This window comes from Tauraco erythrolophus, chromosome 7 (genome assembly GCF_009769465.1).
Source record: "Tauraco erythrolophus isolate bTauEry1 chromosome 7, bTauEry1.pri, whole genome shotgun sequence".
Taxonomy (NCBI): domain Eukaryota; kingdom Metazoa; phylum Chordata; class Aves; order Musophagiformes; family Musophagidae; genus Tauraco; species Tauraco erythrolophus.
The window spans coordinates 57,537,696-57,552,199 of NC_141471.1; the positions used below are offsets into that span (position 1 = coordinate 57,537,696).

Genomic DNA, 14,504 nt, shown 5'->3' on the forward strand with positions numbered 1-14,504 from the left:
ATGAAAAAAGAATATAACAGGTTTCTCAAAACAAACAAAACCAGAGAAAAGAGCTGTCTATTCATATTCCAAAGGTCACAAATCAGTTCCTGGAAAATACTGTACATACGGTAATGGGAAAATAACTAAGCTGAAAATCCATTACAAACGGAAATATAAATCTGTACATTTTCAGTGGTGAGCTCAGATAATGTATGCTATTTATAAGCATAAAAGTCTTGTATAAGGTATGCTTAAGCACTGGAAATAAAGTATGTACTTGTTATCTAACAGATTTTGTAGCCTCTTGCATGGTCGGAGTCTATTTTTAAAACCAATTATGAGCATTGTGCTTCGTATCTGCGTTGGTGTTTCCAGAGCGTGTACTTCATGTGCAGTTGCTCCAAATGCAGGAAAATAACAAACTTGGGACCAAGAGTGCCCAATTTAAACTACTGTACCCACCCAAAACAGAACTTTGGTTACAACATACGCTGTTTTTAAAGGCAGGCACAGTGCTACAGATGTATTTCCTCCCGCTTGGCTCTTAAGGTGGCCAGAGAGTAGTGATCGGTATGTGTATGCACGAAGGCGCAGATACACATGTCCTAATGAGCCCGGCAATTGCTCTATTGCATTGCTTCAAAAAAGAAAATATCAAGTCTCAAAAACTTAGACCTTCTTAAACATGAGGGAAATTGCTTTCTTACTTAGGTATCTATTCTATTAAGAGTCTAAGTAGTCAGTCTTTTTTGCATCCTCCCCCCGCCTTCCTTCTGGCTCACAGCAACCTAAAATGCTACTTTTCTGGGAAAGACTGATATTCTGACTTCAGTTTTGTAATTTAATGATGGAGAGTTTCCTTAGTAAACCAAATTTAGAGTACTAGAATGCTTATCTTATATCCAGACCTTGAACATAAAAGGCATTTTATACCAGCAATTGTTCATTTAATGAGCAATTGCAGAGTGCAGGACGGTTAAGGGATTGAGCTATATGCACCATTATTGCAAGAAGTATTCCGAAATACCAGAAATAGGACGTAAGCTCTGATCAGGGGGACTGTGAGCACAATTACCTTCTTTTCAAATCCTTCTGTGACACTGCGGGAGGAAAAAGGACTTTGAAACTTGAAAGGAAAGAGCTTGCTTTCAACCTCAAAAGCTAGGAGGAAAGGGCTCTGAAATTTGCTCAGTATTCCCAATTCACCATTAGCCTGTTTCTTCCTTTAGCCTCAAGGCATTCTCCGCTTTTTGAAAAGATGTTAAGAAATTCAGTCACAATAGAGAGCCTAGTTTTGAACATGTTTCACTCGGTCCATTGAGGTCTGGTCTTCAGCCTTTGTGTGGGGTGAATTGAGCTGAGCAGCAAGCTGGTTGGGGAGAGGTGAATGAGCAGTCTCTGTGCAGTCACAAATTCTGGCAAAGAAAAGATTACCCTTTCCTTTATTTTACAATATGCATTCCTGTACAATCCTGCTAGTGGCAATATGCGGAGCCGAGCTTGTGCTTAGGTCAATATGGAGCACTTGGTTTATAGCAACTCTTGTTAAGTTTGTCTTGTAATTGAAGCTGCTGTTGACCTTGCTTGGAGACCATTTGTAAAACCGTTTATTTAGCATAAACTGAAATAATAAACCCTCCTTCTCTTAGGCCGATTGTGATAGGGTGACATTAGTTTGATTTAATGATTAGCCGCCTGACCCCTCAGCTAGAGAGAGCTGCTTGAATAGGGAGAGTTCACTAGGAAGCACACAGGAAGAATACTAATGAGCTTGTTAAATTTAGCATGGCACCAACCACTTTTAATTCCTCTAATGGGAGAAGCACTGCCTCAGAGAGAGAGGGAGGGAGACGAGGAGAGGGGGGAAGAGGGAGAGAGAGAAAGAGAGGGAGGAATGCCCATGTCCCGGTAGCCAGAGAATTTTGGTCAAGAGAAGAGCTTGGAGGGAGCGTCAGCCAGGGTCTCTTGGACTGAGTTGTAAGTACCTTGTCTCTTCTCTTACCCGGCCGAAGTGCGTCGGCGCATCTCTCGTGAGACACTAATGCTCTCCGCAAGTTGCCCGCAGAAATGCGGCGATGAAACTTCGTACATAAACAGATTGAACTGGGCTGGTGGTGTCTCGTTTAAGCAGCGGTCTCTCTGGAGTGTGTTGGGACTGGTTTTTAGCGTGGTGTATTTCAACTTTTTAAGAGGTTTAAAGTAAAGAACCTTATACTTTGTCTTGGTCCACAATTAGAAAAAAGAGCAAAAAAAGCTCAAGAGAGAAAGGAAGTTTCATGGATTTTTGCATTAGGTTTTGGTTTGTCCTGATTTTTAGTTTTCTGGGTGAATTAACTGAGCAGTTAGAAGTGTGATTATTCGGGCATGCTTTCCAGTGTGAGCTTTTTTGAAAAAGCTTGTTGATTAAATGAGGTGCTGCTTGGTGCTCAGCACTTATAATAAAAACTGCTTCTGATCAGAACAGCAGGAATAAATCGGGTGTTTCTCAGTAAATGGGAGAATCTTGGATTAATGTGGTTGTTCCAGGCTGGGCACTTGTAGCACGTGTCTCTGGCTACTGGCTTGTTGAGACAGAGTAGGGTATACATGAAGAAAGAGAAGCTTATGCAGATTGCTCTTGGGGCCTGATTACTTTTTTCTTTTTTTTTTTTTTTCTCTTGTTTAACCCCTCTCTCTTACATCCACAAATGGTGGGATAAACTATGCTGGAGTCAGTGGGGCCCCACCAGCAGGAAGCAGGTGGAGATGAGGGAGGATCAGTCCCTTTAACTTTGGCATTCTCCTCTCTGTGAGATTTTAGTAAATCGGATGTTTCTTTTGACCCTAAAGCCGTCCGCTTCTAAAATGTGAGCAGAGCAGTAACAATCGTCGTGTATTTGGCTGTAAACCCCTTTGGCAGATGCTGCCGGAGAAGTGGGCTGTGTGCTTACATTGCTGCTGGAGAGCCCCACTTGTTGCCATGGTGGACAGAACGTTTCTGTCAGTAATTTGGCCTGGCGCAGCTTGCCCGCGCTTACTCTTAAAACTTTATTGAACGCTCCAGCTGAACCAGAACAAGATTAGACAGCTCTCGCCTTTTGGAGCGCTGGAGTGGCTCGCCTGCCGTTGAGAGAGTCGGTCGTGTTCCCGCAAAAGGAGTTTCCCCGCTTGGCGACCGGGCAGCTCCTGCAAACCACTTGCCTGTTCGTGTCCTGCAGCGTGGGCGCTGTCAAGTTTCTCATCTGCCCCCGATCAAAAGCCGCTCAGTGGCGCGGGGCGTTAAGCACGCGCTTAGCGAGATGTCTGGCCGTTGAATGTGCCTTATTATTGCAAAAATGCCGTTGTGTTGTTTACTTAAAATAAAAATACTTCGGGGGGAATTTTTAGATGGCAGACAATGTACAGAAATGTTTGACTCCTAACAGCACACGGCAGTAATTTCATAATGGGGAGAGATGGTTGATGCTGAAGGAAAAATCCTGCTTTTTTTTTCTTCTTTTTTCTTGAGGAACCAAGGAAAAAAAAAGGAAGACTTATTAAAGCAAAACACATTTTTCCTTTAGTTTCAAAGTTACTGAAAGTAGGTTTTGAATTTCATTCAGCAATTTGGAAAATCAGCTTGTTCCATAGCAGTCACTAGTACCTTGATTCATGACACATGCATGTTTTGAGTAGGAAAGAATAAAAGTGGAGCCTGCAGACAGACGTCAGCTTCTTGTTGTATCCCAGGATGGCAGTTTTAACAAATATTATCTTTATATGGAAGAGTAAAAGAACTGAAATCCTATCTGATCCTCCGATTGATTATACAGCCCCACAAATCACTCCAACTTGCTGCTTTCTGCACCGTGGTAGCGCAGGTTAGCTTGCTCCGCTTAAGGGTCTGTCAGGATTTCAAATGGAGTGTAATCCCCTATTTTTACAAGAGTTTACATCTCATCAGTGAAAGTTCACTCTAGGTTGAAATTTAACATAAAAGACTCCAGCTAGAGAGAAACGTGATGGAAAATATGACTTTGGGGTGATTTATTTTTTATTTTTTTCAGTTATACAAGCAGCTTTCTAAAAACCTCATATAAGTTTTAAAGTTTTAGACTCCCTTTTGCAGTTCTCTAACTAAAACCAGCTTTGGTGTAAAAAGTTGAAACCTTAAACCCTGCTATAATCCAAAGCAGGGGCCGGTGCCTGTGCATATTAATAAAAAGTAGAAAAGGGCAAAGGGTTTAAACTCTGCAGTGGTGTTGTCCGTTTCCATTAACTCTTTCTCCTCAGACCCAACCTCGGAATGCTCTGTATGGAGAATTACTGCTGGCTGTAAAAAGAATTTGGTCCCTGGAAGATGCTGATAAGTCAGCAGACTCCAGTCACTCTAATGCTTGGAGATAGAGAAATAATTAAGCGCTCAATAGGCTCTACTGCTGGGTTTTCTTGTTGCTACATGGGAGGAGAGGGGGCAGGGAGAAGCCTAGTGAGCACTGCATTCAGGGCAACGGTGTAGCTGGTTTCTGCACATAATGGCCAAAATTCAGCTCCAGGTATGTATTCGTACAGAGCCTGTTTCTAATCTAAATCATGTGAAGGCAAATAGGTTGAGTTATGCTGGTGTCAGGCTTGGTGAAAGTGGTCTCCTGGTGAATTGCTGGCTGGTGCATTTGCTGTGTGATAAGTACAGCGGAGCAAGGCACTAGTAACGATTTAGCCCTGACCTCAAATCTCTGACAACTGAAGGGAAGTCTTGGCACTGTTGTCAATGGTCCTTCCTTGCATGGGGGTTGTGGAGAAGTATACCTTAGTTTTATTTCCTAGGGGTGTTTTCACTTCCTTTCTAGTTACCTTTTCTGTCCTCTATGTTTAATAATCTGAGGTTCTTCATGTACTTCTAGAACTGCTGAGCGACTTTTGAAGTTAAGCATATTTATCAGTATTTCTTCAGAGTGTATTGGTGTACACCCACATGTTGTTTGATTGAACAAGGCTGTACTTGGAGCATGGGTATTGGCCAAGGATTACAGCCAGCAATCGCGCTAGTTTAAAGAAACAGCTCTGTATTTCAATGCAATAATGCAACTTAAGGAGAGCCTTTACAGTAGAGACTCGTGTAGCTAACAAAACCCCTCTGCCACATGGCACGTGTGAAATGTACCTGGGAACATGGATCTGGCTTTTGAGGAACAGAACCATTTGGTCTGGTTTTCAGAGTGTATGTGGTCCTTGGCGGTTAAAATTCATGTGGGAGCAGAGGGTTGGTTCAGCACCTGGTCCTGGGGCTGCCTGCAAGGGAGGCTGCTGGAGCCATCGTCAGGAGACCCTTTTCCCCTCACAAGTGGTAGCACAGGCTTAGAGGCTTACTCCAGACTAGGGCTTGGGTATGACCCTGCTAATTATTTTCCCCTCCTTTTTCTTTTCCTCTTTTTAATTAAGAATTTGTGGGTTTGTCTGTGTGGATATGGGGGTAAAAAGAGGGAGAGGGAGTGTGCTCCACCACCCTGCACACGTCCATGTGGTGACACTGTTAGAGCGAGTGGCCTCGCTTGTGCCTGCCTGATGCTGCTGGCGCTGTATCCTGAGCAGTTTTACCCGTTTTGTTGTCTCCCACCTCATTTCTGACTGCCAGCGACCTCCGTGCAAGGCTCCAGCCTCTCCCGCAGGCAAACCTTCAGGGAGCGGAGCCGGGCTGCAGAGCAGCGGTGGGTGGCTCGGTTTGATTTAGGCCCAGCCGGCGGGGTTCGTCTTCTCCTCTTTGTGACGAATGGCTTTTTGCCTCCCCATCAGGCAGCCCGAACTCCCAGTTTCCTTGTCCCAGAGGCAAGAAAACAGCAAGCCTGTGTCTGTTCCCTCAGGATTGATAGCCCTGCCGGTAGGAGCATTGGCGCATGGGTGACGGTGATCTACGCTCGGCGCTGCCCGCACGGAACGAGCGGGCTTCCCCGGGCCATCTCTCACAGCCACACGTGCACCTACTGTCACCAACTTACACCGCGAGGAGGGGATAGTCAGGAGGAGGGCGGGGGAGGAGAACTTTTCTTTATTGCATTTGCTATAAATGGGCTAAAAGTGTGCCTCTCTCTTTCTCCTTCCCTCCTGTCTTTCTTCTCCCTCGTTTTTTTGCAGAGGATGAAAGTCCTGGGCAGACCTATCACAGAGAGAGAAGGAACGCGATCACAATGCAGCCGCAGGGTGGGCAAGGCCTCGGCAAGATCAGTGAAGAGCCTTCAACGTCGAGCGAGGAAAGGGCCTCATTAATCAAGAAGGAGATCCATGGATCTATATCGCACCTTCCCGAACCTTCCGTACCTTATCGTGGGACGCTCTTTACCATGGACCCCCGAAACGGTTACATGGACCCTCATTACCGTGAGTATTACCAGCTCATTTTGGGATGTGAAGTTGGAACGCTGTCAAGGCTGTCAAATTTAAGGCAGTACTATTTGTTGCCTAGTATTGTCCCCAGGGAGAACCGCTTTGTCTGGGGGCAGGGGTTTGAGGTAATGCAATCCTTTTTTTTTTTCTTTTTTTCTGAAGTTTAAAAACCAGGAGGCAGTTGCATTGCAGCTTGAAATTATCGCAGGCCTCTTGCAAAGCAACTTCCACAGGACATCTCATCTGTTGCTAATCCTCCTCAGCCGTCCAGGGTTGCATGTGCTCCACCTCCTTAATACATGAAGAAAAAAAGCCTCGTTAAAGACAGCACAGAAGGAAAATGAAACAGGCCTTAAAATCCCTCTTTCAAAACAACATTAAAGTATGGTATTAAGAGGAGGAAAGACTATGCCTTGTACAGTGAGAATTTGGAGGGGGGGGGGATTAGAAGCTTTATTGCTGTGTTTTGGAGGTTTTTTAGGGATTCACGTGTGTGTTTGAGTATGTGGGCTGATGGAGTGGTTTTGCAATTTTCTTCCCCAGCTACAGTTCCCTGAAGTTGTAGGGGGTGAAAAAAAAAAAGGCAAATGGTTTCAACTTCTGAATTTCCACTTAGGCATTAATAAAAAAGTAAGAAATTAACTGACACTTGAACACAGATGTGGAATGGATTTCTCCACAGGCAAAATATGAGGGAGTTAAGCAATTTTTTTCATCTGCTTCTAGTTTACAAAAAAAGAAAGAGGAAAAAAAATCATTTAGTTGTGTAGTAATGAAGTACATCTTGAGGTGTCAAGACTTGGGCCTTTTGATTATAGATTTATCACCCAGTCAGGATACAGATTTGCCATTTAACCTTCCAGTCTTCAATTCCAGATGATAGGCTTAAGACCCACAAAGAGGGGCCACTCTGCGTTGTTGTTTTTTTTCCACATCATTCAGAAATTTTAGTGTTTTAAGGCAAAAGGTCATTAGCCAGACGACTGATTAGTGAGGACAGCTGATTAGTGCATGTTTTTTTGCTAAAGAAAGTGCCAGGGATAAAAGCTAATTTTATCCCTTCATTAGTTGGGCTAGCAGCAAAGGGGAATGTTCACTCATCAGGGTGCAGATCAAAGTATGTCTCGCACAACCTTAAGTCGCACCAACCTCCTTTTTAAAAAAAAAAAGACCAGCCTGATTGTTAATAAGGATGGAGGTATTATGAGAAAACGAACACTTGTTGTCTTTATAGTTTAGATCAGTATTTAGGGGAAAAGTTTGCAGTTAAGCTTTTGAGCTCTCTTTCAGGGTAGGCAGTGGGTTTCTGTACACCCTCCTCCTCCTCCTCTCTTGCACAGCCCAGCTCACACCCTCTGGGGAGTTACTCATCTTTCTGATGTGCCGCAGCACAGCACCGGCAGACTTGTCTGCCAGAGAGGCGTGAATGTGCAGAGCAAACGACCGCTCACGAGCAGCAGCGCGTAGAAATATTAGCTTGCGGGTTGGAGACACCATCCGTAGCTTACAGTTTGTTAATGCAACCCCCAAATCTCACTTACAGAAAAAAAATCTCATTGGGGAAGCAAAATAGCTTCTCTGTTTGTAGGCAGTGCAGCTGAGGAGAGATTAAATGTGTGACAAAAACAACCCCCCAAACAAACAACAAACCTTATGCTGAATTTAGTGGTGACGATTGCAGTTTCGACCATCTTGACCGGCTGCCAGCGCACCCCTTAAATCTTCTCCAAAGTGTTATTGATACTACTGAACATTCAGACCGAAGAAAAAGGGCCATCCGCTTAGAATGAGTCTGAGTGGTTTGCATTTAGTTTGTTTTGTTTTGTTTTATTTGATTGAATTTACCTTTTGATGAGAGTTCTCAATGTTTGATGAAGCTGGTATGTCTGTATTGTGACCAGTAATGCTGGCTAGTTAGGATGTGTGGGCTACTAGAAAAACATTGATGTCAGAAGTTGAGAGAACAGCAGAAGTTATCCAGCATATAACAGTAGAGAAACAGGAGATGAGTTAATTTTAAATGAGCAACATGATCTTAAAGCAGAAGTCTGAGTCAGAAAACATCAGCTGGGCAGACCTGCTTCACTGCTGCCTTTGTGAGTTGTACATCTGTACTCACTGATTTATAAAATCCCTCAAGCTATTAATGTCATAGAAAGAGCCATCATGCTTTTATTTACCTTTAATAGGTGTGATACAGAAGGACAACTGAAGAGACAAACATCTAGTTAAGAGTTATAGGAAAGCAGACAGGCTTACTGCAATTTTCATAGTAGTTATATCATTTATATATGTGAGACATGCTTTCATCAAAGTGGTGACTGTATTCAGGCTGACACAGTGGTCCATATGAAGAAGGCTGAATAATGTAAACATACCCCAGTCCCACTGTAGCAACAGGTAAAGAACCAGCAAGGCTATCGTTCCCTTCCTTAGTTTCTTGCCAGTTTTGCTGGGCATATGGATAGCAAATACTGTTTTAATTCAACATGGTTGGGTATGTAAACACGCACAGTAATTCCTTAGTTTCCCTGTGGTTGGAAAATACAGACTTTTCAAGATGCCTAATTTGTGCTTCTATTTATACCCACTTTGTATTTAAAAGTGTGGGCAGGCTTCCTGTAACACAGGAAAAGGGAAAATAATTTTTTTGAAGAAGGACATCTGTATATTTTTATGGTAAGAAAAGAAAAAGAGCATTTAAGTCAATTGTGTGTAGAAGGCATGTCCCCTCCAGGAGCTGCAGTTATTAGAAACAACTTGAATGCTTCGCATTTCTACATGTAAATATGCATGTCTCTGTGTGCGTTGCAGGATTTTTTTGTTGTTGTAATTTTTTTCCTAATTAAAATGAGTGATGCTGTAAATGTTGGAAATAATAGTTACCATATACGTGGAATAAATACCTCATTGAGGGGGAGTTTGCTCTCCTGCAGTGTGTGGGTGGGGAATAACGGTTGTGTTTCAAGTGGACCAGCTTTTCAAACAGCAGAGATGAAACATGCTATGGAGCTGGCAGCCCTCTGCACTGCCAGAGAGCTCCTCCACCATTTAGTAACTGAGCATGAGAGCAGTCTCGTGTTCAGCCTACAGCCCTCTGTCCTCCAGGAGATAAAAGGGAAAACACACAGGCCTAAGCCAGAAATTTTTGTTTTCTGTGTTTTTTTGTTAGGGCATTCTTAAGCACCTTTAGACAATAGTCACAAAGTCTGGAGGTTTTATTTTTGGTGGTTTGTTTTTTTCTTTTCTTTTTAACTTTTAAAAACTTTTTTCTTTTTAAAAGCTTTAGGGCAGATGACAAAAATCCTGGAGCTTCCTCTCATGTGTTGCGCCTTTTCTTTATTGAGGAGGGTTACTGAGCTTAAGTGTTTCTTAAATGGATCTAAAACCCTGTGTTTCTCAAAGACTGATTGCAGTGGTAGTTGGAGCCCCTTGTTAATGTAAATTCTGTCTCTAGAGGTGGGGCTGAGGCAGGGGAGGTGGGAACAGCAACTTCCCTTTGTTATTCTCTTCTCCAATTTTAATTCCCACGCAGATTTATGGTAGTGCTAAGACTGCCTGTCTCACAAGCCATTCCTCATGGAAAAAATGAATCATTCCTGATGTAAACACTTTGATTTAAAACATACTGTTGGTATTCTTCCCTGGGTTGCACAGCTCATCTGAAAGAATTGTTAGTTCCTAATTAGTAAAGCCTGAAGAATTATCTGAAGTAAAAGGCAGTGACAGTTCAGTTGGCTCTGATCTAAAAATTCATAAATACAGGAATGGCCCTGGCAGGATTCTCTTTTTCTGGTACATCCCTTCATCTCAAAGAGGATGCACTGAATGTAGCTGAAAGTGGGAACTCACTCTTTTTTTTTTTCTTTTCTTCCCCTGCTTTTTCCTTAGTGAGGATTTATTCTGCTGGTTTGAAGCTTCTGTATCTATCTGGGGGAGTGGGAACTGCTTATTGCACATTTCGTAGGATTAACCCTCCAAAGGTATTGATTGACCTCGGTTCCCACTGACTGTGCCTGAACTTGTGCTTTGTAAGGATTGGGCCCCTCATAACTGCCTGGGTTAGATTACCCAGTGTTGGTGTCATCTCAAAATCAATTTGCAATGTGAACAAAAGACCACAGCAAGGAAAATATGGTGCTGGTTCACTAGGTGCACTTGTTCATTGACTGTGTTTTAATTTCTATTGACAAGAATCCCCTTTCCTTCATCTCTCCATAGAAAAGGAAAAAGGGGGGGGGGGGGAAGGAAGTTAGATTCTATTTCTGCAAATGCAAGCTGGTAACTGGAAACACTGCCTTAAAACTGCCTTAATTAGAAAGCAGTGACTTTTCAAGGCAATGTGCCTTGAACCACGATGACTATGTGCCATTGGAAAGTGAGAGCAGTCCAGGTCACTACCAGCAGAGGAGCTCATGGAAGAGGGTCTCCCTTTGCTTTGTAGGTGGGGAAGCTGGTGGCCTCCCTTGTCTTCTCCCTGGCATGTTTTGGGACTCTGGAGGGACAACCAAGACACTTTAGGATAGTCCCAAAGTGGTTGCTTTTCTTCGCTCACCTCTAGGAACAGTGTCACCAGGTGGCAAGAGTCTGGGACGGCTTTTTATAGAGGGTTTCCCCAGCCTTGCTGGAGAGGGGTAGGAGAGTGTCAGTGAGGAATCCTTGTAGAGATTTAGGGCTGGGGCCTTTAGAGACATTTAGGGGCTCTTCAATTTCAAAGTGAGTTCAACCTCTTAAATACCTCTAAAAATCTGGGTCTTACTTCTTCAGCTCTTTCTGCAGCGTTTTGCAGGGGAGGGCCTTAAGCAGTCCAGTAACAAAACTCTGCACTGACAGTGATTTATGGGGTGGTTTCCAAATGTTGTCAAGGAGGGGTAGTTGAAAAAGTAAAATCTAAAGCTTTTAATAAAACTCAGGAAAAAAAGTCTCTAGTACAAAACAGAATGTCAGATTACTGGTGTCAGCTGAGCAACTGAAATGTTGGTCTTGAAGAAAATGAGCATGTTTGCAAAAACGTTTTGGGGATAAAAATCTAAAATGTAATAGTATCTTTCAGTATCCTCCAACAAAACAAAACCCAAAAATGTTACTGCTCTCAAAAATCAAACTGAGTTGGAGCAGCTTCAGTTTGAAATTTTGGAAAGTGCTGCAGACCTCTTAAGCTTAACAGCAGCTTATAAATGGAAATCTCTTCTCCAGGATGCCTCCCAGACCTCCCTAGTCATGTTTGGGAAGTTCTGCTCACTACAAATACTCCTGACCATTTCTCTGGAGTCCATCTGTGGAACAAGCGGGGTCTTGTGGGAGCCCTGGTGTTGTGGCCCCTGTGTGGTCCTCTCATTTGGAATTAACAGTTGCACCCATAGATTTAGAGCTAGAAGTGGCACACAGAAACATTCTTTCTTCTGCTGGGTTTCCTTTCTCCTCAGCATGAGACACTGCAGAACTGCCAATACCTGAAAGGCCTTGCAATATAATATGTTTAAGAAGCTGAAAGGTGATCTTTTAGGGTTTTTTTGCTTTGTTTTGTTTTGAAGTTTAGGTGAATATGTATCTTCAAATGTTGACTTTTTTTCTTGTCTTTGCTAGTAGTATTAATTTCAGCTGTAAACTATAGGCAATGATATGGAAAAAGGTGATCCTGTTTAAGTGTGAAGGGTAGAATAGGGTATTTGTAAGATCTCTTATGGCCCTATAATTCTGTTAGACTTCAAAACATTAAAAATGTCCTGAGGATCACAGTTAAAAGAAAAAAAAAAAATTTATCCCTCTAAGGCATGTTAGAAAATTTACCTGCCAGGTGCTACTGGATATGGAACCTTCTAAGAAGCCGATGGGTTCTGTTAATCTCTCTTTTTGGTGGTTCAAGTGCATGTAAGCTGTGGGGTGTGGTTTCTTTGGTGTTTTTTTAGCTTTTCTAGATGCTTTACAGTGTGTATTTGTTGTATACTGCCTTCCATGGAATGAGACAGAATACATTGCTCAGAGCCACAGAATCATAGTTAAGAACTCTGGAAAAAAAGCCAAGAAATAAAGTAATCCATCTCTTCAGCCTCAAGGCAGATCAGCTGTCTCTAAATCAGGAGAGAATGAAAAGCTGCTTGAAAATTTGTGTTCCTCAATACGTGGACATTTCTGTCTCAGAGCCTTGTGACAAGATCTGTAGTGGGTTTGGACTGATCTTGCGTCCCTACATGGTAACTTCTGTAGCATCAGCAGCTGGAAAGAGAGGAGGGAGTGGAATTTAGAAGCTATAAAAATCTGAGTTGAGAAGTTTTGATAAAGTTTCTTCTCTCCTAGACATCTGCTAGCATTCAGGAGATCTAGTACTTCCTATAGCTGTGTTCTCTGGGAAAAAACAACCACCAAAACCCCCCAAAATCCCACAGCCTCATGCATAGCTGTTGTGCTCATTAACTGCCGTTTCAACAGGCAAGATCCTTAGTCTTCTCTTTTTATTAGTTATCAGAGTGATCTTTGTGCCGTTGTTTGGGCTGTGTAGTTCAGGGGGTTAGCCAAGTATGACAGGTATGTAGAGAAGTAGTGGCCAAAGGAAGATAAGCATCGTTTGTTGCAAATTTTGAAGCATCCCGTAATGCCTGAGGTTGCTGTCTGTCAACTTTTTTGAGTGCTTTGCCCTGTGAGCATTTCTTGGCCAAGGGGACATGGTTTGAAAAGCAGCCTCTTTGACTTGGCCGCTTAGAGCTTTCAAAGAGCCAGAACTCAGCCTCACACAGCTTTTGGTGTCGGATGTGTTACCTGGACCTGTAAGGAGCATTGTGGCTGCAACAGCTTGAGCCTTTGTGGCAAAGCATGGGGAACATGTGAACCCGGTGTTGTTTCAGTGCTGGTCATTTTCACCAAGAACTGAAGCAGTTTCTCCTGAGCTGGTGAGTACAAGCCATGTACTCAATAGCTGTGCAGTGGTTTACACTGCCAGGGAGGTGGTTCTCTTGCATTGGTGGCCTTCCATCTGGTCAATGCAATAGAAGGAATTCAGTTGCCTAAGCAGAGGTTTCAAGTGCCATTTTCATGCCTGGGAGGTTCCTAGCTGGTCTGTTTCTGCCACCATAGAAAGACTGGTCTTCAGTACATCCTGTGTCATATCTGTTAACTCTGTATGAACATCTCGGATACTTTAGGAGTCTAAGATGGCTATGTGTCTGTGTTTAGGCAACTGAATCCTCATCAGTGTTGTACCTGGGTGTTTAAATCACTGTGTCCAAATGTAGAAAATAAACATTTAAGTTCAGTTCTTTTTTTTATCCCTGTCTCTGCTGCCATCATCCAGCTCTTGTGAAGAAATCTGTGGCAATAATTAGATTGCAGAGTAGCTAATGTCTACAGGGTGCTCCTCTTTCATGGTTCCCTTGTGGTAATTTTGTTTCATCCTGGGTGCTTGTCACAGATCTGGATGTGCACTGTCCTTCCTTGCTGCTGCCCTTTGGGCTGGGGGAAAATCCAAATGTGTGGGCATTGAAGGAGGGTGTTGTGTCCCCGAGGATGCCTCAGGCTGGGCAGTGGGGGCAATGGCAGCATGTCAAGGGAGGTTTTGAAAAGCAGCATGGTTCCTGTTGGTAAGGTGCAGTTTCAAGAGTGTCCCATGGGTGTCTCAGCACCATCTTTGACTTCCTGTTGGAGTCCAGGATTGAACAGTGAACTTTTAAGACAGTTTAAATGCTTTCGTTGCTGAACCATTTTCAGGATCACTAGTGGATACAGCTTTATTCCTATTGATTGGGCTCAGTACTTAGGAGGAGAGCCTCTTAGCCATAGACTCTGCTTCCTTTTATTCACACCTAGCAACCCAATTAGCTTCCTCTTAGCCTGACCCTTGGGGAGTTTACACGGTACTCTCTAACCTCTTATTAAAACACTGCTCAAATTACTTAGAACTGAGGCTCTTGAGCTTGCTCAGTGGGTCACATCTGAGTTTGGAGATCATGTCAGGAATGCTTTCCCCTTCAGTTAGAGTTATACTGGCTACCTTTTTTCATTTTTGATCATATAACTTACAGCCAAGGCAGCAATCACTAGTGTGTTCAAAACACCGATGTACTGGTAGCTGTGTTTTTATTAAAGAGTACAGCTGCCTTATTGCTATGTGGTCATTGGCATGTGTGGTGGTGGTCGGTACATGGCAGCAGGAAAGCCAGTATGTGCATGGGAGTCTTTGTATATACAAG

General features: G+C 43.2%; 1 protein-coding gene across 2 annotated transcripts in view; it reads left to right on the plus strand.

Annotated features, from left to right (window-relative positions):
- Positions 1-14,504, plus strand: part of GLI3 (GLI family zinc finger 3) — a 197,232-nt gene that overhangs the window by 47,771 nt on the left and 134,957 nt on the right. For both annotated transcript variants that reach the window (XM_086614358.1, XM_086614359.1), the window contains exon 2: positions 6,073-6,315. In XM_086614358.1, coding sequence (XP_086470484.1) covers positions 6,073-6,315 — 243 coding nt within the window. The remainder of the gene's footprint in view (positions 1-6,072; positions 6,316-14,504) is intronic.